The sequence below is a fragment of the Chlorocebus sabaeus genome, chromosome X (assembly GCF_047675955.1).
Source record: "Chlorocebus sabaeus isolate Y175 chromosome X, mChlSab1.0.hap1, whole genome shotgun sequence".
In the NCBI taxonomy this organism is placed as follows: domain Eukaryota; kingdom Metazoa; phylum Chordata; class Mammalia; order Primates; family Cercopithecidae; genus Chlorocebus; species Chlorocebus sabaeus.
Window position 1 is genome coordinate 145621249 of NC_132933.1, and position 24753 is coordinate 145646001.

The following is a 24753-nucleotide window of genomic DNA, read 5'->3' on the forward strand; positions in this document are numbered from 1 at the left end:
GAAAAACACTACAATCCCCATGTATAATTTAGTTTGAAACCTTAGATCCTCATATACTCAGTGAAGCAAATTTTATATCCCAGACCTCAATATAAAAGTGACTGTGTTTGCTTATTATGTAAACTAAATGTAAGAAATTGTACAATTTGCTACTTTGAAGATGTAATATATTTGCCAGGTAAGATAAACTTACCAAGGCCAGGCTCAGTGGCTCACACCTATAATCCCAGCACATTGGGAGGCCAGAGTGGGTGGATCACCTGAGGTCAGGAGTTTGAGATCAGCCTGGCCAACATGATGAAACCCCATTTCTACTAAAAAATACAAAAATTAGCCAGGTGTGGTGGTTCACACCTATAGTCCCAGCTACTCGGGAGGCTGAGGTGGGAGAATCGCTTGAACCCAGGAGGTGGAGTTTGCAGTGAGCCAAGATTGCGCCACTGCACTCCAGCCTAGACGACAGAGTGAGACTCTGTGAAAAGAAAAAAAAAAAAAAAAGATAAACTTACCAAAAAATCATTTAGAGGATTTGAACTTAATGAGTAGAACCATTCTCAGATGAACCCCCAAATTTGAGGGTCTCCTATACAGAAGGCCCATGAAGTTCTTAGAAAACTGATACATAGTTACATGGCAATGTTTCCTTTTCAGAAAGACATGGGTAGTTTTTAAGCTGCTTGCATTCTCATACGGAAAGCTGATGTTTCCTTCATTGGAAAGGCTCCCATTGAAATAATACTCAACAAAGTAAAATGTTGGTATGTTACAATTACTTTATTCAGATCTATTACACAAAGAGATGGTATTAAGTAACACTGGCTTGAGTGATCTCTCGCAACACAGAACAGGAACAGGTTCAAGGTGTCGGAAAAGCAAGAATGCTCAGGGCCTCAGAAAGCTGAGCTCTGAAGACCCTGCACAGTCATGCTGTCCCAATAGGTTTCATGTTGTCATGGATGATGTCAAAGAAAAAAATTCTTCAATGCTACCTATTCAAGCACAGTAAGCAAGACTTTATTCAGGACCATCGTGATGGGTACAGGGACCACAGCAATGGGGACTTGTAGTAGGCGAGAGAGACTGGGCTCAGCTCTGAATACACCATGGAAAAGTGGGGATTTATAGACAGGGAACAGGGTGAGGGACAGTGGATGGAAGATTACCAACAGGGAATATCAGGGAGCATTCAGCTAAACTGACCTAACAGGATTCTAGCTGAAGGCAGGCCAGGTGACCAGACATCACCTGGGGTATGGTGGAGGCTGAGGAGCCTGATCAGATACTGAGGTGGAACAGATATGGGGGGGTTAGGTGTTCTTGCTAAACTGACTTAACAGACTTCTTGCCAAAACTGGATTTTACAAGGAAGTGCCCAGATTGGGCCTGGGAGAAGGTTGAGGAGCTTGGCTAAAGTGTGGCCAAGTGTAGAATCTTTGTCCATGAAGCCTGGGATGGATGTGAGGTCCATAGAGGTCAGACAGCTACAATTTAAGAGGTTTTGAGCATTTGCATCACACATCACATTCTCTAGGCACTAAAGAGAAGGTAACAAGTCTTTAGCTTTTAGAAGTCTCCATGTAATCAACACCTTTCCTCCCAGGCATGTCGGCTCCCTATGGCCACGTACTTGCCAGCAGACTCTCTATGGACACTTTTTGTCGTTTTATGAGAATAGCTCGGTCGCATGAGAGCCAATCCTAGTCCCAATACCATGCCCTTCTTACTCCAGCTTCTTACTGCTTCAGGGGTTTGTTCTGACACTGGTTTGGTTTTCCTAAGGAATCCGGTTGAAACAAAGAGAAGAGAATAATATTTTTCAAATCAAATTTCTGCCTCAGGTATTTGTAGAGCAAAGCAGCTGCTTCACCAGGGTAGGATACCTTCCCCAGGGCCCAGTAAGACTTTCATGGGTCACAAAGGCAAAACATATTAAATAGATTGTACTATATAATATATATATATAGTAAAAACATATTAACGTACTGTTTTATGACTATGATGGTGCAAATGCCAATATCATTTCCAATCCCCAATGTTCACTTTCTTTTCTTCTGATTATAAAAGAAATTAAAACATTTTTGTAGGCTCCTAAAAAGGCCTTAGAGAGTATGCCTGATGGGTAATAATCTAGCCTTTTCCCACTCTTGGATCATAGAGGTCAGAGCTATTTTATGTCTTATTCCTCTCTGCATGTCTCAGCCTCTCTCTTGAGCTAAGAAAGTTGATGAATCTTTGCAGAACTGGAACTTGTATTCCCCATTGCTTGACATCAAGCTGGAAATGTAGTAAACATTCCCCATATTGCTGAATTGAGTCACATTAGAAAGCAGGGTATTAGCGCACAGCATTTTTAATTGCCAAGGAAAAATTTTAACTTTGCATTAACATATTGTAAATAATCCTTCCACTTAATGCAATCAGATTCCTGTGACAAGCCAAATACTTGTTTTTTTGTGTGTGTTTTTCCCCTCCACTTTTCATTGTATGCCCTTCAGAAAAATCTGAGAAGTGGGCTTCCATTTTTGAAAAACAGGACTTCTTTAGTACCATAGATACGTAGATTGCAATTTTGCTTTTCCTACAGCATTCTTGATCTTGTGAAATGATGCCAATGTATACATCATTAATCTATTTGCTTAACTTTTAGTATCTAGTAATGCTAGAAATATAATAATTTTTTAAAAGAATTTGCTTAATGTTTCAAAACCCACTAAGGTTTGGATATACAACTCCAGAGGGAATATGAAGGAGATGCTTTGTAAACAAGCAGCCATGCCTTACAGCTCTGCAACAAACAAACAAACAAACAACAAAACTATGCCTTAAAGAAGGTTTGTGAGGTTTCTCCTGGACAAAAGAATTCCAATTTCCTGTTATACATTCAAATCAAAACTTTCAGATGGTAAATGGTTTGAAATTTAAGATGATTATGGTTACCACAAATCAACCTGATTTCCAAATGTCCTGAAATGTGATCTCAATTATTTTGAGGCACTTTTAAACTCAATATATTTGCATCTAGAGATATACTTCATCCTTCATTTGCTGCTGACATTTTACAGGTTAAATAACTAGTTCTAGACACAAATAGGCATTCATATCATCTATAAAGGCTCTTCAAGTTATTTAATCCTGCAGCATCCCCACATCATCAAGTGTTTTCAGAAAGTCTTACTTGCATTGAATATGTTAGACTTTGAGTAAACATTGTCATCTTAAGTTTATAATAGTGCCTTTAAGTGTTTCCACATGACAGTATCAGCAGCAATCCTAACACATCATCAGTAAGCTAGTACCCTCTCTCATAAGAATGTTTTCTAAAGCAAGAAGACATATTCTCCCACAATTTCTGGAATGGGAAATCCACGTTAAAAGGAAGAATCCTGTATGCTTTTCAGCTTTCAACAATTCTGGAGTTAGGGGGTAGGAATCATTTCTTTCTTTTTTTTCTTTCTTTCTTTCTTTCCTTTTTTTTTTTTTTTTTTTTTTTTTTTGTTTAGAAGAGAAGCAAAATTAACGTCTGAAATAGAAGAAATGAAAGGGCAACTGGGGAAATGTTGTTGAATCCTCCCAGCCCAATAGTATGCCCTTCTTGCTCCAACTTCCCAGAGTTGTGGGTAGGGATAGAGAAATTATAGCCAACTTTCAGAAAGCCCAAGTCATGGCTAACATTCTCTGCAAACCGCTGTGTGGGTTACAGGTGTTCCATCCATGGGCACTGTCTTGGAATTGAGCAAACTCTGGGCAAACAGAAGGTGGTCAGACAAGTCCACAAAAGAGATGAATGTGTAAGCAGGTGGATGGCAGCTTCTCTCAATTGTGCCATAAAGGAATCCAATCACATTGTTGGGGAAAGTCTTATATCTGAAGAAATGATTGCACGTTACATTCCATAGGAGCCTTTCCTTGGGATGGGCTGGTGGTTTAGACTTTGAAACTATCTCCAGCTGTGCCACTATCAGGCCCTCTCCCAGGCGATCAGTTGTGCCTCTTCCCTGATTTACAGGGGCTTGGGGGAAATGGGATGAAAACAAAATCATGCATCTCATTGTGGATCGGAAGCACAGAAATTTCTCAGCCACAAAACTTGCATACATGACTGTTCTCTGATGACTAACTTCTGCCTAGAACTAAAGGAAATTATGCTTATGTGTATAGAACATGGATTGCTTGTGAGTGATTTTTGTTCCCCTCCCAATATCAGAGACTTTCTAGGCCAATGATTCTGAATTACATTGGAAGAGATTCCCTGAACCATAGCATCTCCACAGTGGGCTTTTAATTCAGAACTTCCATTCCCTGAAGAAAACAGTGTAATCCAAGAATTATACTATAAATTATGGAATGAAAATCAGTTTAGAAGAGATTTGCCTTGGGATTATTACTATAAAATTTTACAAAAAATCACTGTGCAAAGACATCTATTTGTGAGCTTCTACTGTATTTACTTAAATAGTGATAAGCTTCTAGGTCCCTATTTTAGACATCTTAACCCTCTTGAGGAAAGAATATACTATGTGTGTGTGTGTGTATGTATGTATGACTATATATGTGATGAAAAGCATTTGATATGTGTTTTAACGAATACCAGTAATAATGACTTGCCTTCCAATAACCAAAGTGGAACTTACCATCATCTATTATTCCTAAAGAAGATCTTTCATTCATCTTAAAGTTACTTATGTTTAGATCACTAAACTCTTTTTTATGTGATTGCCTTTTTATTATGCTGGTTATTGCATCACTTCAGATTATAGAGTAAATGGTAACTTAAACTGTTGACATAGATATTTGCTTAGGGGTGAGTTAAGGTACCTCCTGCACCTTTCTGTTTTAAGATTGCCTTCTGCACCTTTTTGTCATCTGCTTGCACTGGTGTGCCTTGTGAATGCCCCTCTATTCATTCTATTTCCATGAGTCCAAGACTGGCCACAGAAGGCATAAACCTACCATCTTCCTCTCTGTATACTACAGACCTCATCCCCTTCACCCCTTCAGTTGAGTAGCTGTTGAGCTCTGGCCCAAGCCTTCAGGTGATAAAATAGAGAATCAGTTCAAATCCAAGGTGTAGATGGAGTTATGTTTCCCCAGTGCCACTCTCAGGCATGTGTTTGTAATGAAGATGGTGAGTTTTGCCACATGCATCTGTCTGGTCCCCAGGCACAGCTAGTGGCTCAGTCTCTTATCCTGTTTTTCTCTGTCGCACTGGCAAGACAGGCCGGAGGAAGGACAGCACAGCTGAAGCCAGGGCTTCCAAAGAAAGTTGTCCCATGAAAACTGGTTGGGTACCTCTGGCAGGGTCTGGGTGTGTCTGTCCGCAGCTTCCTGTATGACTTTGAGGATTTCATAAAACCGGGGCTCGGTTGCTGGAGTTAATGGGTTTCTCTCTCTTGGATCTTTGGAAATATCAAAGAGTAAAGGTGGGTCGTGATGAGTGACGTAACTCCCGAAACAGAAGCACACATGTGTGGCAAAGCATCCATTGGAACCCACGGGGTTGAAGTTGGGGGTGAAGAAAAAGGCCTTCCAGATGGATGTGCCTGTGGTTTAAAAGGATGGAAATGGCATTAGGTATGAAGCATCCTTGTATGTACCACAAATGAAAAAGTGATGCGGAAATCATGCTGCCCTGTGATTTAAGAAGGTGAAGATATCATAAGGCTGCAGGCACAATGTTAATATGTACACGAGAGATTATGAAGCCACACATAGACGCCAACACACACAGCCAGCGGGAATAGCGTCAAACTTGGTAGGACCGCAGTGAACAGTTTATTTTCTCAGTTTTCAGAAAGTCTAAAAAATGTCAAATCAAGAATTAAATGAACTTTGGGAGGCCAAGACAGATGGACCACTTGAGATCAGGAGTTGGAGACCAGCCTAGTCAACATGGCGAAACCCTGTCTCTACTAAAAAATACAAAAATTAGCCGGGTGTTGTGGCAGGTCCCTGTAATCCCAGCTACTCAGGAAGCTAAGGCAAAATAATCAGTTGAACCCAGGAGGCGGTGGTTGCAGTGAGCTGAGATTGCGCCACTGCACTCTGGCCTGGGTGACAGAACGAGCCTCTGTCTCAAAAAAAAAAAAAAAGTAAAAGAATTAAATGAGGGCCGAGTGCAGTGGTTCATACCTGTAATCTCAGCACTTTGGGAGGCTGAGGTGGAAGAATCACTTGAGCCTGGGTAGGGGTTTGAGCCCAGCCTGGGCAACATAGTGAAAGCCCATCTCTATAAGAAATTAAAAAAAAAAAAAAAAAAAAAAAAAAGGCTGGGTGTGGTGGCATGTGCCTGTAGTCCCAGCTACTCCAGAGACTAAGGCAGGATTGTGTGAGTCCACGCAGTTGAAACTTCAGTGAGCTATGATCATGCCACTGCACTCCAGCCTGGGTGGCAAAGCAAGACCCCGTCTCAAAACAAAACAAAACAAAACAAAACAAAAAACAACCCCACAAACATAAACAAACAAAAATAAAAAGTAATTAAATGAGGCTAGAAGTGAGGGTGAGGAGGGATTACAAATGGGGAATGGAAACGATCTTTTGGGGATGAAGGAGATGTTCTGAAAGTAGGTTGCTCAACTCTATACATTTACTAAAAATCTTTAAATTAGAATATAATGGCATGCAACGTATACCTTTAAAAGCTGTTAGAAATTCCAAATTAGGGGAATTCATCAACACGAGAATAGGATGGTTAGTTTTTTAAACGTAAGTTCTGTATTTCAATAAACTCCAAAATATTGAAATTGCTAGGAAAAACTAAGTTACAAACAAATGAATAATTATGAAATAATTGATCCATTTCCTATTTATCAGACAATGTTATCATTTTCTGAGGAGCTCTAGAAGGAACACCTTCTAAGAGAGGCCTAAACATGTTTCCTGGGTAGGCAAAATGTAGCAGATAAAAACCGAGAATTAAAATGCATGAACCGACTAGAATCAGGTGCAGAACGTGAATGCCCTTACAGCTTTTACATAAAACCAAAGAGGCATTCCTCCTAGGAAGCCCCCCAGCCCTGTGTAAGTCATCCCAATCATTTGTGCATAGAACGGCATAGGCGACTTTTGTAATTATAGGTATTTCAAAATGTAAAATAGATTAATGCAATGGGTTTAAACTGACAGTCACTGGGGCCCTGTGATGTCCCCAAATTGCCCCTGACCTTGGACAAGGTTAGTGATGGGAAAAGTCAGCCTCTTTGTGTGTGTGGGTTTTTTTTTTAAAGCTGAGAAAGACAGGGAAAGCAAGGTGAATACGTTTAGATGAATATATTAAAGAAGATTCATAATGAGACGCCTGCAGTCTGTGGCATAGCTGATTCTGTGAGAGCAGGACATGACATCTGTGCACTTTACATGGGCTCAGTGCACCTGCTTCAGAAAGATAAGGTCAAGCTGACACACAGACACGCCAGGCTGCAGGAAGAATTCTGGGACTTGGTTACCATCTCCAGCAGGGTTTCAAAAGGCAGCAAGTAACCTTAAGATGCTTCCCATCCACTCCTCTCATCCCACACTTTCTTCCAGGGTATAGAAATTTCCTTCAGAAGACTTTTTGGAGACAGGCTGACAGAGCCTGCCATTTGCATCCACTTAGAATCCTTCATCAGGGTCAGCCGAGAGAGAAAGTGGGTACGAAGAGAAGCGAGCCAGGAAGCCTCTCTTGCTCGTGCTCGCAGTGATGCAAATTTAGAGGGCGTTTTGAACTTGACATTCGAGTCAAGCCTCTGTGTGTTTAAAACCCCAGGAGAATACAGGCTCCTGGAATAAATTCATGTAAAGAGCCTGTGTTTTCCATTTGCTTTTGAAAGGCACTCACAGGATCCTGTCATTACCACCAGAGCACAATCCTCCCCAGGTGTGAGCTGGAAGATCAGATCGACGTCAGGCCCAGTCAAGAGATGCAGGCACCCTGGCCTGGGAATGGCAGTGGTGTTGCTGGGTATTTCAGACAAGTGTAGAACTAAGAATTAATTATTCTAAAGAATTATTTAGCACGCTCTGGGGTTGCTTGCCTTTTTATCCTTTCATTTGCATTTTTAAAAACTTTTCATAAAAAGGTAGATTGCTTAGTCCCTGTGCTGTTTCTCTGGACCACTTCAGATTTACTGAAAAGAGAGAACTAGAACTGCACTTTTTATTGTATAGTGGCTCACAAGATAACAACCCCTACTTTGGGAGCTTGTTCTATTATTCATCAGGAACCCAGGAACTGACATCTCCAAACTGATACCTTTGAAACTGTCATTTCAAAGATAAAGAGCACAACTCAGTCACTAGATAAAATAGAAGGCACCTGGCAGAGTCACCTTCTTTTGTTTAATTTATATTTTCGATTTGTATTTTCTAGAGACAGGGTCTCGCATTATCGCTCAGGCTGGAGTGCAGTGGTATGATCATAGCTCACTGCAGTCTTGAACTCCTGGGCTCAAGCAATCCTCCTGCCTCAGCCTCCCAAGTAGCTGGGACCACAGGTGTATGCCACCATGCCCAGCTATATTTTAAATTCTTTTGTAGAGATGGGGTCTCTCCATGCTGCCCAGGCTGGTCTTGAACTCCTGGGCTCAAGCAATCCTCCTGCCTTGGCCTCCCAAAGCACTGGGATTACAGGTGTGAGCCACCATGCCTGGCATCATTTTATATTTTTCATAGGTATATTTAGTCCTGTATTCCAAAATTATTTTGATAACATACTTCATCCTGAGTATCCTCATATACTAGAAAAATGTTAAATTTTTAAAAAATGTTTATTCACTACTGTATTTTAAAAATTATCATCAACTGCTCTGATAAAAGACTGTTTCTCCCTCACCACTGAAAAAGATAAATATTTTTACCAAACTGGAAACTGAGACTCATTTATAACTGAGATCCAATGACCTGGAAAAGGAATTATTAAATTTGATATACAGAACACAGGGAAATTAAAATGGACAGTTTTTTTTGTTTTTTGTTTGTTTGTTTTTTTGGTTTTTTTTTACTTGTTTAAGTAGTCTAAGTGGTGATGAGGACAATAATTCTACTGAGATTTTTAAAATCCTCCCCCAAATTAAGAAAACGAATTGTCACAAGTAATGGTCAAAGATATCAGTGACATATGATATAGTACTGTTATGTCACTGTGCTAGAACAAAATGCTAGGAAATCATCATCCATCTGGTAAAACATATTTTTATATAAAATCACCACTAAACAATGTGACTCAACTCATGAGAGAAGAAAGTTTATTGTCATTTGACAAAAAGGCAGATAGAATGTAAGTGAGAAAAAGTTGATGCCTAAGCCAGAAACTGATTCAGCATCCTCCACACAGGATCCTAAAATAGCTATCTTATTAAAAATAAACTAAGCTGCGAGCAAAGAGAAATAAAGAGGTCTCTGGGTTCCCTGGGATTGCCTGGGGACCACAGGGGCTTCTGACCCTGGAACAGGAAGAGACGTTGTGATTTCTATTACTTCGAGCTACAGCAACTCAGCCACGGGACGCGGGAGCCCTGGCAAGGAAGTCCCGAAAATGAGCACACGAGCTCCCCAAGAACAAAAATAGAGAGGGCGCAAGCCAGAACTTCCGTTATGTACTAAAATATTTTTTAAAATCAGTATTAGTATCTAGCACAAGCTCCCTCTTAACCTCTTGGAGTCGGGTTGTGGCAGGCCAGGTCTCACTAACACAGGCCTCCGTCATAACTGTTCCAGCACTGACTGAGTGGTGAAGTTAAATCTTAAAAGCTGATAGAGCCAGTGTCTTCATACAAAGGCTGGAACGGAACAAAAGCCCACCAAGAGTTTTGCCCAGGCCTCTCCTGGGCCTCGAAGCATGACAAGATAACGAAGGCATTCTTAACAGGACCCGTTTAGGATTAAACAAGTTTTATTGGGGGTCTGAAGAAACTCCCCAAACCTCCACAAACAAGTTTATGGGGGTCTGAAGGAACTCCCCAAACCTTCATGATTTAGCAGGAGACAAGATAAGGGTAATCACCCCAGCACCTGGACCCATTTAGATGAAGTCAATTTACTGAGGCTCCAGAGGAAGGTCCTCAGGACTCAGATCTTAGTTACAGATGAGAAGAAGTTAATGACTTATGTCTTTAGATGAATGCACACTTGCACATAAACTTATAGCTGAGAAGGTATACAAGCTCCAGAAAGCTGTAATTTTGAGTTGGTCTGGGCAATATTTTCCAGGCCTTCTCCCTGTAACCGGTTACAGAAATAAAAACTCTCTTCCTCCCCAGTTCATCTGCATCTTCTTGTTGGGCTGCAAGAAATAGCAGTCCTACCCTCGCTTTGGTCCGGGAACAGGGTCATGCTACATCGCCTACAAATGTTAACAACGTCCTCTTGAAAAGGGTCCTCGAAGCCTCATTCTGTCTTTATCCTAAGGGCCCCAAACGCTTCTGGCCTCTCATAATGATGCAAGCCTCTCATATCTTGCATTCTGAATTCTCTACTTAGAGCGGTCACAACACTCCGTAACAGAGCTGGGCACAATCCGGACCCTGGGACACTCGTTTCCAGGCCTCTCTGAATGTTAAACTGCTGTCTTGCAGAAGTCTCAGAGCCATCATGTGAGACAAAACAAAACCAGGTCTGGAAAGCCCATTTGGGAGAAGTAAAGACACTGCACACACGACAGACACTCAGAGGCATCACACGACGTGACTGTGCCCTTACAGCCCCTGCTTCTAACCCACAGCGGCTAAAGCAAGGTGCCCCGACCTGGAACTCTGAGGCCACAAAAACAAGACTACACCTCCTTCTTGGGGATAATGAACCCTGAGTAATCCAAGTGCTCCAGAACACTTTCCAGCTTCCTTGAAGTCAGAAAGGCTGCATGGCCCGTTCTGGCCAAACGTGGGCAGTATGTGGTATGTCTTTTCCCAGCCACAGCACAGAGGAGCTGTCTCTTCTGCCGGTGACATTCGAGATGATGGGGCCTCTGTCAGGGTGGTCCCTGACAAATGGATGGCAGAACCCTCTCCTCCTAGACCCCCACCTTCCCACTAAGACAGGCACTGAACACACGGTTATCTCCCGAACATCTGGCTATGTCGGAAGATACATTTTGTGGTCATAGCTGCGGTGGGGCAGACGCGCTACTGATACCTGGTGGGGAGAGGCCACAGATGCTGCTGAACAGTCTAGAATGCACAGGGCAGCCTCCAGCACAGAGAATGATCTGGCCCCAAATGTCAATAGTACCCAGGTTGAGAAGCTCTGTTCTACAGCAAGAGTGAGAATAAATGTTGGATGGGCTGAGCCCCTGAAATGTCAGGTCTAATGGTTATCACAGCACAAATTCGCCACTCCCTACACACGAACCCTCTGAGAGCTAAACTATAAAATCAGACAAACTTTATTTTTGATAAAATGAGTCAGAAACTGGACTGAGACAGACAATCCTCACAAGTCTCCAAGGCTTGGTGATAAACTGCATGAATGAATGAACAGCTCTAAGGGACAGAAAAGGCACCAAAGATCCATAGGCAGTATAGAAGGAACAGAGACAGGTAGAGTTGCTGTGCTTTTACAAGACAAATATGATGGAGAAGGGGTGGTGCCAGGGGCCGGAAGACTCTCTCGTTCCAGGACGATAGCAATGTCTTTATAAAAGAGCATTTACCTTTCTTAGCCTGATAATGTGTTGTGAGACTTGCATAGACAGAGGAGCCCGGGGGCAGGGTGGGGGGAAGAGAGAGAGAGAATGCACTAGCTAGAGGGCAGGTGCTTCAATCAAGGTTTTTCATGCCACTGACTTGGTTAAGGGCGTAGCTCTGAGGAGCAATAGTTTAGGTTCAACCATGAGCTCTGTAATTTCTTACATATGTGATGCTGGGCATAGCTGCTCTCACCTCTCTGTGTCCCAGTCTGCTCCTCTGTTATATGTTTGTAATAATAGTTCTTCCCTGCTTTGAGGATTAAAAATTGGTTCCTATATGTGATGCTGTCAGAAGAAGGCTGGGTCTATAGTAGAGACTATACATGAGTTAACTGTGAACAGAAAGTTGCAGCCAATTTACGCAAGAAACAATTCAGTTTCCATCTGCCCTTCAATCTGTTGCTACTGTAATACATGTCATAAGACTTTTTTTTCTGCTAAGGATTCTTAAAGTATATGGAAAACTATTAATAAGTCTACATGGCTTCAACACATTGGCTCTTAATGTATCACTCAGATTTAAACTTCCCTTGATGAATGATGTTCAACTGGTAGTTTTGGCGAGATTTATTTTGGGTGCTTGGAAGGCTGCATGTATATATCATAGAAGGCATACGCAGATATTTTGGGTTTTCAGTCTTGGCAGCATGTACCTCTGTTGCCATCTTGAAGTTCTTCAAGAACCATTTCACATACTGTTCCATTTTTCCATTGTGAGGAACTCCCACACAAAGAAACCCAGGCCTGTCCCCTCAATAAGTTTACAGAAAAGTTCATGTCATCTACTGAACTGATGTCTGAAAACCCATCCCATGGTGCCCTCCTGACTCCTGCGATCCACCTAAAAAATGGTTCCATACATTACCCTAGTCTCATCCAGACACCCCACATTAATGCCTCAAATCTTTTCTTAGACCCAAAGATTTTACAGTGTGTCCATACCTGAGCCTCCATAGATCATGTGTCTTCTAACTTAATACATGCACGTTCACCAGAAGCATCTTGGCCCCAAGCTCTGTTTCGGACCCCTGAGGTTCACTGCCATCTGTTTACCATAGCACAAACCCCCTAACTATTCAGCCCTTGGTTAATATAAAATGGATGGCAGTAGATAAGTTCTGCCTGCTTCCTGCAGCTGGCAGCACCGGAGCTCACGATACAACAGTGAGAAGGATGAGGAAGCAGCGCTGGTGGCTGGGTGCACCTGCTTCACAGCCAGGCAATTTGAGAGCAACACAAGCTTTCTCAACTGATGCCTGAGTATTTGAGGATGAAATACTCCCTTCTATTCAGCCTTGGGCTTTGCATATTAAGGGACAGAAATATATAACCTGGAACAAAGTGGGTGTATGATGTATATGAGATTCTTCCCTCACTTTCCCTTCCTTGCCTCCATATTGATATTCTAGCTGTTCTTCAAAGCCCTGCTATGTTCTCCTTCATGAACCCATCTGAATTCCCGGCTGGAAGTCACCAGTCTTCCTCTGTTCTTCTCACCAGTTTTCATCACTCAGTCAACACTTGAGGTCTCCAATTCTCTGGCTGGATTATTTCCTCTCTGAAGGCAGGGACTGTATCTCCCACATCTCCCACATGTGTAGTGCCTAGTATCTTAAGATAGAATAGAGGCCCAATAAAAATTTGTTGGGGCCAGGTGCAGTGGCCCTTGCCTGTAATCCCAGAACTTTAGGAGCCGAGGCGGGGTGGATCACCTGAGGTCAGGAGTTCAAGACCAGCCTGGCCAACACGGTGAAACCCTGTCTCTACTAAAAATATAAAAACTAACTGGGCGTGGTGGTGGGCGCCTGTAATCCCAGCTACTTGGGAGGCTGGGGCAGGAGAATCGCTTGAACCTGGAAGTGGAGGTTGCAGTGAGATGAGATCGTGCCATTGCATGTCAGCCTGGGTGACAAGAGCGAAACTCTACCTCAAAAAAAAAAAAAATTGTTGGATAAATTTTTTTAAAAAAGGAGATGATGGTTATTAGGAGGAAGGGATGGAAAGAGAGGGGTGGAGCCAGCTGTCATCATGAAATCCAGTGTGAGCAGACAAGAAGCCAAATACACTCCACAGTCCCTTTGGGATCCATCCGGAGCATCCTGCCTGAAATCACACAATGGCTCTGCACCACCTCCAGCTTGAAGGACCAACAGGCTACTGTGAGGCACTGGAGGTTACGATCTGATCACGGCAGATAACAGAGTGAGGAAGGCAGAGAGCTTGGAAGTACATTTGCTTTGGGATTGCTTGGTGTCAAAAATAGGCAGTCATCAGGAATTGTACAGGGGGCATAAGTCATTTGGCCCCCAGGAAAGAACATTCATGGAAAGGGAAGAGGGCAGCTGAGAGCATGAGGATCAGGCATGAAGCCAGTGGAAGGAGTATGAGGCCTGATAACACCAAGGATGTCTACATTTGGGGAGTAAGAGAATGTGGATGAATCGTGGACTCAGTGCATGGGGGCATGGAGATGTCCAGATACATGGTTAGTTGAGGAGACATGATTTATAATTGTGAGTAAAAGAACATATTGTCTTAGGGGAAGACATTTCGATTAACAGGAGACAGACTCAAAAGCAGACAGTGTTGGTTACAAATCCCAACTTGGCCATCAACTTTGCAACTGTATGCCAATAATGTGACCTTCTACCTCTCTGTCTTCCCATCTATAATTGGGAAAAATAACACTGGGAGGAGAGATAGCTAGCTGATACCCCAGCCTCCCACAGTCACTGAACGTTCCTCTGGGTACATGGAAACCCACAACAAAACTCTCCTTTGCAGCCTCCTGTGAAGCTAGGTGTGAACAGGTGACCAACTTCTGGCCTCTGCGAAGAGTCTGATTATCTTCCTTGGGAAGTAGTAGCCATGCACTTTTTTATTCTCATCTTTCCCATCCATCCCACCATTGTATGCATTTAGGGTAGACACAGCCATCACTCACCACGAAGATGAAGCTGTCACATTCTACAGGAGGTGGAAAAGTCGCTTGAAAGATTCTGCACCCCAGAGACTTTCTGGACCATTTGTCTCTGGATGTTGCCCATGAGATGGAGATATAAACCTCTCTCTAAAAGGCCGGGTGCGGTGGCTCACACTTGTAATCCCAGCACTTTGGGAGGCCAAGACAGGCAGATCACGAGGTCAGGAGATCGAGACCATCCTGGCTAACACGGTGAAACCCCATCACTGCTAAAAATACAAAAGCCGGGCATGGTGGCAGGAGCCTGTAGTCCCAGCTACTCAGGAGGCTGAGGCAGGAGGATGGCGTGAACCTGGGAGGCGGAGCTTGCAGTGAGCCGAGATCACGCCACTGCACTCCAGCCTGGGTGACAGAGCGAGACTCTATCTCAAAAAACAAACAAACAAACAAAACAAAAAAAAATTTCTCTAATGTAAACTTTTTTTTTATTGTTTTCTGTTACAGTCAAATCTGAAACTAATATAATCATAATCTCTTCTAATTCAGGGGATTAAATGAGATATCAAATACAATGTTCTTGACAAAGTGTCCTGCAGACAGTAAATATGCAATAAACATCAGCGTTTACTGTCATCAAGCACGTCTCCAAAAGATACATAATGATCACAAAAAGAGATGACAAATTTCAAGAACATGAGATTAACAAAGGGAAACGTCTATAACCACCTACAAAACATTTTTGTATAGAAGATACAAAAGTAAGGAAGACACAAAAAATTGCTAAATATTGCATGCCCTGGTTAGAACTAAAATGTCTATTTAGAAAACACCAGGTCTGAGAGCATATGAAAGCAAATCTGGCGGGGGTTTAGAGACATAAAAGCAGACATTCCGGGAGAACTGAGAGACGCCCCATGTTGAAGTCAGGGAAAAGAGATGTGTAAAATACTGGAGAAAATCAATGAAACGGTAGGACGGAGAATGCAAGGGGAAAAGATCAGAAGTGACCCCTGGCAAAAAGATCAGAATAAGCTGGGTGCCAAGTTTAGATGGAAGAGGGCATTTGAGCATTCAGCCACACCAAGTTTTTTGGGTTTTTTTTTTTTTGTATTCAAGAAAGAAAATTCAATTTTGATTACTTTGTCTCTATAAGGAAGTAAGTTTGCACTGTAGCAAATTATCAAGAGTAATGACCAGGACTTTTTTTTCCACAGTATTAGTGTAATCTTAGATCAGACACACTACAACTTTGGTTGAAAACTGAATGTTTATCTCAAATATTGTCTGATACTGTCTATAAGGTATGAAGTTCCATAAGAAAATACATGTTTAATAGACTGTGTTAGAAAACACAAAATCTATTTATGTGGTGATTTTTTTCCACTGTGGGAAATGACTGTTAGGAGAAGTTAAGCTATTACTGATGTGTTTGGATGATAATGATGTAAAATAAATTTAATAAAAAAATTAAAAGTTCAATGAAATCTTTTCTAACCTCATAAATCACTCCTTCTCCTAGATCTCCAAAGCAAATTCTGTTCATCCCAGGACACCATCATCCTGTGTTGCTACAATTACAAGTACAAATGTTGTATACTTTGCTACTGGGCTTCACAAGCACATGAGTGAAATAATGGCTGCATGCCTGAACTATCAAAAGCTTGTGGCAGTGCAGCATTTGAAGTGTTCACAAAGAAAAGAAATCCTAATACTTAAAAGTTATCCTTGAAATGGTTTACATATATGTGCTTTTTCTTAATTGCTACAACAGTTACAGAGTAGGATGAAAATATGTCCTTTTATAAGGTCAGCTGAAATACAGGATAGTTGCCGGTGAGCTTAAATTTGGAAATGCTGCATCTCCTATTAGGTCAGTTTCAGCCCTCGATATTTCATTTCTGACACTTTAGATCCTAATTCAGAGGATCAGATGAGAAAGGGCATCTGACAAGTACTCACCAAAATTACTAGTGATGATGAAAGCCAAATGCTGCCTTTCTGATGCTGTTAACTCATAAGTGGCTGTTAGGAGAATCTCTTCTCTTTTATTAGGTGTGTTTTAGAGGCAAAATTAATTTTTTAATTAAATGAAAATGCTAGATAGTGAGTAATGCAAGTATTTTTCTTTATGTTACCATGGTAAGCTGGTTTTGATTTTAAACCATTACTCAGCTCTTATTTTGAAATGAAGGTATCTTTCAGAAAGCTGGAAAGGAACACATTCCTTTGGAATGAATTCCATCACCCTATTGCTATTCGCTGTAATTTTATTTATTTACTTTTTATTGATGCATATTCGATGTACGTATTTTCAGGGTACCCGTGATCATTTGAAACACTCATATAATCAAATCAGGGAAATTGGAATATCCATCACCAGTTAACATTAATTGATTGTATATTTCACAATAGCTAGAAGATAATCATTCAAATGTTCCTAGTATTGTCATTTTTTAAAATATAAAGCTTTTTTTATTTTTATTTTTTTGTTGTTAGAAAAAAGTTTCCAAAAAACTTGAATAGAAAATGGAGCAGGATTTATGAGGCTCTGCTAGTTCAACGTGAGGATGTCTATATACTTCTCCTAGGGAAAGAATGGTATCGGTGCCCTGTTTCCCTAAGTAATTTTTATAGCTTCATGGAGATCCCTTTTCCTGACTAAAGTGTGACATTTCAAATATATGTGACTTTTTTTCCTACATGATGCTAATATTACATATTTGTCTGTACAAAAACACTTTAAGCTATTAATTATGTACTATATTGCACTGCATTCTAGAATATATCTACAGCTATCCCATGGATTTTGGTATGACCAGCTGGTTTGGGGACTCTCCATTAATGTGAGTATTTATCTCACAGACTACAGTCATCAGCTTAAAAATCCTGGAGCCAAGTATCCACCTACCCTCTAAGATCAATTCCATCCATAAAATCAAGTTGTCATTGTGTTGAATTTTTAATAACATTAATTCATATGTCAAACATTAAAGCCAAAATTTTTCATACCCATTGAATGGTAAATTTTAACTCAAAATTCTTATTTTAGTGCAAGAAAAGTTATCTATGTTATAATCATGCTTTCATGAGTTCTTGTAAAATGTAATAGGAATAATGATATCAGATCATAATTAAATTATGTCATTCAATTTGCTAAGACAACTAAATTATAGCGAAGACATTATATATAAATTTTAAAAGAGATTCATGTTTTAAAAGGGTGGAAATGAAATCCTAGCTATAAGTTTTTGGAAAATCAGTATTTCATGAGCTTGGAATTACAACATTTAATCCTCTAAGTAATGAAGACAAATGGTAACTGCATCTTAAAAACACCTGCAGTCAGTTCTACTGGTACCAACAAACTGTTGTTAATCTAGGGTTCCGAGGGAGAAAGGCAACCTGCATTTGTTGTGTTTGCCAATTGCTGTGGTGTAAACACCCACAACACAGCCAAATGAAGACAGACAATGGTTTAACAACCAACTGGCAAGATTCCTGAACGATCAGGAGCTGATTCCAGCATACCACTGCCTGCTACTAAACCCTAATACTACATTTTTTTTTTTTTCTAATAAAGTATTCTGAGGTCAGGTGACAGCCCTCTTATCCATGAATGTAAGATTCATGGAATATGTTCCACAGTCTAGCGACTATTGACAAGCTCCTACCAAAGTCTATCTGAGATGACCTATGCAGACTCACTCAACTAGTACTAGTTTAAGATCTGTCTTCCCCAGGTGACAGAAAGCTCCATATGGATGAGAGTCACATTTTCCTTACATATCCCTGTATTCCCAGCACATGGCACAGGTAGCAGTGCCTCATGCTCTAAAATGTAAGCTACTTTTCAGCAGGGAACTTTGTCTGTTTTGCTCACTGACAGATGCCAGCGCTAAGACGATATGTTCCACACAGTAGGTGCTCAATACATATTTCTAGAAAAAATGAATAGATAAAATACAAAATGACTAAACATGAAGCCATACACAAAAGCCAAGACAGCAAATATGGTTGCTGAGTTTCAGATAGCATCTGAAAAAATAAATCATAAATGATTCATAAACATCACGTTTTCCTGAGGTCCTTTATCTCGATAAATGATTCTAGCCTTCAGATACTGTGATTTCTCCTTTTTTTGTTACCAGTTCAAGGCAGAAGAGTTGAAGGAATTGCATTCAGAGTCTAAGAAGTAAATTTTATCCCGGGGCCAGTTGCCTATCAGAAACTGGGTCTTGTTTTTCTCACTCCTATTTTCTGTCTCTTCCTGTCCCCCTTCTCTTTACTCCTCCACATAATGTGTTCCTCCAGCCTCTGATCCAATATGTTCCTTCCGGCTTCTGTAACTGGGGATTTGGCTCTATTAAAATACAATTTTGCAAGGTTCAGGACATGATACAGACTTATTTGAACACGCAGTAGTCACAGAAACTTTGTCTTCACATTCCTTGCCGGCTCCATATAAAAAGAAATTAAGAGTCCTCAAGCTCTCATTTATTACAAAGCTCAGAAGTCGAAGCTATAAACTGATCTGAAAAAGAAGCAGTATTCTTATGGAAACTAGGAATTGTAGCCACATGGATGAGATATGTGAATAAAACGCTTCCAGAAGTAAAATCGCAAGCCCATGTTTCTGCTGTTCTTTGTCTTCTAGAACATATCATGAGGACACTGCCCAGACTTAAAGGAGAAACTCTGAAGCATAAACCTGTTGTGATTTCTGTGGCTAATAGAAGGGTTGTAATTCCATGGAAAAGTTGTAAAAATAAAAGAGAGGCTGCTCTTTAAATGATAAGTCTTGGGCAAATTGACTAGGTGAGTGGGGAAGAGACAAAGATTTGTTGGAAAATGGAATGGAATCACCCTAAGTTTAAGAAGAAGTTAGCAGCTAGGAGGTTATTACACACCCCTCCTTCGGGGCGGGGTAGGGGGGCAGTCCTAGGTTCTAGAAGCAGAGCTCCAAAGTCCGTTAGAGAAAAGGGGAATTTTGTTTTACCTCCAAAGAAGGAACTGAAAGTCCAACCTCAACAGGTACCTCTAGTACATACAATAGTTTTATAAATTGCTCATCACTTTCCATTGACTGCCAGGTATCTTAGTGATAGGAATATTACTGTAATTCTAAGTTTCAAAAATATGAAAGAAAGGTTTGAAATCAATAACCACACCTAAGATTATAAACCATTTGTTCCTGTATGCTAATTGGAAATGCCATTATAAAACAAGTATTAGAAAACCCACAAGAGATCCTGTTCGATTGCACAATTAAAAGAACCCCCAGTTCAGGAAATGGGATAGTACTGAAGAACATTTTATCTTTGCTTTAAATATCTAAATGTAGCAAATACGCATGATACACAAAATACAGATTCAGTGAGTCACGATCCATCATCTTTAGGCTGGGAAAATAAGTCAGGTAAACATTTAAATGCTATTCATTCCTTCTCTAGCCTTTAGTGCCATGCTAGAAGAGTGAGGTGAATGCTTTGAGGACATGCAAAGGAGGTGGCATTTCAGCAGGGTCTGCGGGGCATTGAGCAGTACCCTCCAAGACGGATGAGGCAAGACATCCTTCCAGGAGAAGAGCCTGCAAGTGTAAGCAAAGCAATGCACAGAGCACAGGGGTTGCTGTCCTCAGTGTGAGAGGAGTACCAGGAATGAAGCTGGGAAGCTGTGCATGCAATAAAGGACCAGCCACAGCGCCCTGTTGAGAACAGGGAGCTTCCTCTGCTGGGATAGAGAAGCTGTGGGTGGTGTTCAGGTGGGTGAATGACATAGCCTTCTGATGTCCTCCTACCTGGACAACTATGTCACCAGAAGGAGAAGAGAGGAGGAGGAGGGAAAAGAGGACAAAGCAAAGCATGGGCACACATTGAGGCACCTGTTGGCCTCCATTGAGCAGAGCCACCTTTTTGCCCTTTAGTTTTAACTATTCCCATGGCATAGGTTGCACGGAGCATGAGAAGCGTGGAAAGGTCTGTTTACTCACTGTTCTGAGGGTGCCAGCGCACAGCGTTTAAGTAGGCGTTGCAGTAATGGAAGAGAAACTCATGATCGGAGTGTTGGCTTTTTCCTTCAAGCAGGGGCATCAGATCACGTCCATCAATGATCCTGTGGGATGAACAGCCAGGCATCAAGTGGTGAATCAGTCCTGTGTTCTCAAATGTCCTTCTGAACCAACAAGAGCATGAGGGAGCTCCAGTCATAATGAATACAAAGAAGACCGACCCCACCTGGGTGCCCTGTGCAACAACACATTGATCCCAGCTCTGTCCGTGCATTCCATCTGCAAAGAGCACCATAAGCTGGAACTATGGTCATCCCCATTGCATAGATGAGAAAACAGAGGCACAGAAAGGTTAAGTAATTTGCCCAAGGTCATGGGACCTTGTTCAGAGTAAGAATTGATGGGACTGAAATCCAGCTGATCTGGCATTCACACCCTTATTCTTCCTATTGCTTCTCCAAAACACAATTTTCTGTCTATTGCCTGACCAAAGGGAAAGCTTTATTCATGAAATACAGGTCTGCTGAAAAGACGGGCACCTGACAATTTGGGATTAAAATAAAAAGATACTATATTGCATGAGGCAACATGGATTCGTAGACTGCAATGAATGCAAATTTCTCACTAAAATGAATTAATTCATATATAATAATAATGATACCACTAAATAACCAGGGAACAGATTATCCCCAAATGAAAATATATCTCCTCTACTACTGGGATCTAACTAGGCCAAGAAGGGGAACTTTCCAGATTGCAAACAATAAGACATATGCAGCTGGTGATGAGCAAAATAAGATTGCTTATAGTTTGAAGAAAGGAATAAAGTATAAAATTGTGTTTTATATTAAACATAAATTAACAGCTACATGAGAAATTGAAACCATGATACCATTAGGCCATTGCCATCAAAATGAGAGGCAGAGAATTATTTTGAAAGGCTGAGTGTTTAACTTGAGGATTTTCTTTCTCTGATTAAAAACACTACATTCCTGTCATCTCTTGTTACAAGGCGTTTAGAAACTAGAAGTTTGACGTGGCTGTATAACTTGGGTAAGTGTGTTTTAGAGGTCCTATGTCCCTTGAGCTTTCTCCCATGGTTTATTTTGTTGTCACTAAAAACCCATAATGTAATTATAGCCTTGTTGTTAGCACTTCTTTGGCCTCAACCCTTGTTATTAATCACGCTCTCTGCAGAAGTCTGTAGACTGAAAATATTCTATTATCATAAGTAAAAATAAGAACAAAAGACTGGCTTGGCTCACTTCCCAAACCAATGTTCCCGTGAACCACGATGGGAAGAGAAAGAAACATGGTAGAGAGAGCTCTATTGAGACGCAGCGTGTGCCCTGAAATACTGTTTCCATCCCGAAATGGCAGTCATCGTGCTTGGTTCTTTTCAAATTCCTTTCAAGAAAGACTCAGGCCTTTATGAGATCCCAAATAAAGTTGAAAGGAAGGAAGAAGTAAGAGGGGAAGTGGGCAGGCATGGGAATTAGACCAGGAAAAGCCCCCAATGGTGAAAAGTGATCTGAAAGAGAGAGACAAGGGACAGAGGATTTCCATCCTTCCCCAAGAGGGGAGAATGTCTTTCAATGACTCCCCAAAAGCAAGATGGAATCCCCAATTTCTGGGACACAAACTAGACTTTTACTTTTTGAATTTGGCTTTTTTTTTTTTTTTCATTTGCCAACAAAATTCAACATGTGATATAAGAACATGGGAGACGGAATTGCTGTCTTAAGATCAGTATTTTTCAATTTTTTTTTTTTTTTTAGAGACAAGGTCTTGCTCTGACATCCAGGCTGGAGTGCGGTGGAGCAACCATAGCTCATTGCAGCCTTGACCTCCTGGTTCAAGCGATCCTCCTGCCTCATCCTCCCAAGTACATGGGACTACAGGTACATATCACCATGCTCAGTTATTTTTCATTGTTGTTTTGTTTTGTTTTGTTTTGTTTTTTTTGAGAGATGAAGTCTTGCTATGTTGCCCAGACTGGCCTTGAACTTCTGGCTTCAAGCTCTCCTCTGGTCTTGGCCAAGATCAGTATTTGATAACTGAAATTGATCACGATTACAGGAAAGGGGGATTTAACTAAAACAAAATAAGACTCCAAGTCTCATAATTATTTTTTGTTACTTAAAAATGAAATATTTGAGATTTTTTTTAAAGGAGGGGCACAAAGTTCATTCTGAAAACTTATTTTTCTTCCAATGTGGAGACAGACTTTTTTTTTTTTTTTAATATCCTATACCTAACGTGGTCCTTCCTAGAGGCAGGCCATAAATCATGCTGCTATGGAAAGCCACCATTTAACAGTGCTGCAGAAATATGGCCTGTCAAAGGAAGCCTCATTTCTGCCATGAAAAATGGAAAGTGACTCTGTTGAGCTAAACTTTTAAGTGGTGTCTAAGCTATCGAAATATTTGGGATTGTTTTAAACCACTTGTGGGATTCGCAGTTAACCATGGCAATAACCCAGAGAACAGCACATTTCCATCAATGCTGCTAGTACAAAAATGCTTTTAGAATGTCATGTTCTGGGGGAGATGGGCCAACCCACTTTCAAAGTGACCCAAAGCATTGCTGTTTTCTCCGGAAACAGTCTAACGGGCTTTTTCTTGCAAACTAATTCAAGTTTTTGTAGTATGTTTGCATAACAGCCAATGCTAAAAAAACTGGATGTGTTTTCTGTCCTAGTGCCCTCATGGCTCTTGGTGGAAAAGGGAGTGTTTGGGAGTGTTTTTAATTTGGAAGGTGAAGTTATGCTCCTTGAGTTCCTGACTGACAATGATGGGAGCGCTATTAACAGGTTGTTAGCAAGGCATCCTTGCGCCAAAATTTCAGATCAAGTTAAATACCATACAGACAATTTTTACATAATTAAAAAGGGCATGTTCTGGAAATCTTCCCTGAACCCTATTGACGTCATTCCTCCAAGAATGTGCTGTGCTCTCTTTCAGCTCTGAGGCTTTCAACATCCTCATACCTCCACATGGAATGTCCCTCCCACCCGCCCATTGCCTAGCCAACTCTGGAAGAACTGAAGGATCATAAGAGAAAGAAAAGATTTGGGGTGATACAGAAGGTAAGGTCTTAGATACTAATAGAGAAGCTTATTTGGGGCACAATGTTGGTGAGCAGCTTATTTGATATACAAATGGCAACAATTTCAATGTAGACAATCATAGTTAAGGAAACATTTTTAGGAGGAAGTACATATATCTGTAATAAACTAAAGGGAATCTTAAGTATTCAGAAAGTTATTTTCACAATTTAGAAAAATATGTTTCCATTTGTAAACATTAAACCCTCTGCCATAGTTGAACAGAAAGCAAGATCAGTATAAGTGGTTACACACACAAACTTGGGATTCTTCCCATGAAAAGAGTCACCTTTAATTTTGCAAAACTGATGTGAACCTGATATAGCTCACTGACTTTTTCATCTGTTTTACTCTGTTGAAAAGGTCTTCTCTAGTGGCTCGGCTATAAGTTACTGGGAGAAGTCAGCTAAATCCATTCCTTGTCTCCATTAGACAAAAGAGTGTTGAGCATTAAAGCATTAATTTGTTTTTGAAACTTTAAAAAATGAAGTCAATTTTTATTTTAATTATGGACCAGAAGCTCTAAATATTTCACCTCTAACATTTGATTCTTGAGGTTGCCAGCAATCTGTTTCCTTGTGTCCCAGCTGAAGGGTCTATGGTTAAAATGTTGAGTTTTCCAAAAGGTGTAACCAACTATGGCTTGTTGTCATTCTCCATTACTGATGTTAATATCATGTTAGGAAGGGGCATGGTCATACTCATACTATGGCAATATTGTATCTGCTTGCAAAGATGAGACTCAAAGAAACAATTTTCATGTTAATGAATTAAAACACTTAGGTATTAGATTCTTCTTTTATGTAAGCCCCTGTTGCTGCCTTTTGTAGCACAAAAGGTTGTCCTCCATTTATTTCCAAAATCAGCTTATTTGGAGACCTGGAGGGAAATAATTTTTCTGAATACGCCCAGGGTGATGGACACTGAAAGTTCTTCTGATAAGTCATGCCACTGAACGAAAATGAATTACTAACATGCGTATGAAAGAAAAATTCACTGCCAGAGAGAAACCTCACGTAAGCACAGCATAGAGTTGAATTAGAGAACTATTCTCA

At 40.8% G+C, this 24753-nt stretch overlaps 1 protein-coding gene across 4 annotated transcripts in view; it reads right to left on the minus strand.

Moving 5' to 3' along the window:
* Nucleotides 1–753: 753 nt before the first annotated feature.
* Nucleotides 754–24753, minus strand: part of STS (steroid sulfatase) — a 201027-nt gene continuing 177027 nt past the window's right edge. For all 4 annotated transcript variants that reach the window (XM_007990968.3, XM_037986311.2, XM_073013890.1 and 1 more), the window contains 2 exons: nucleotides 20575–20696; nucleotides 754–5540 (listed from right to left, as the gene is read on the minus strand). In XM_007990968.3, coding sequence (XP_007989159.2) covers nucleotides 5167–5540; nucleotides 20575–20696 — 496 coding nt within the window. In that variant the 3' untranslated portion in view covers nucleotides 754–5166. The remainder of the gene's footprint in view (nucleotides 5541–20574; nucleotides 20697–24753) is intronic.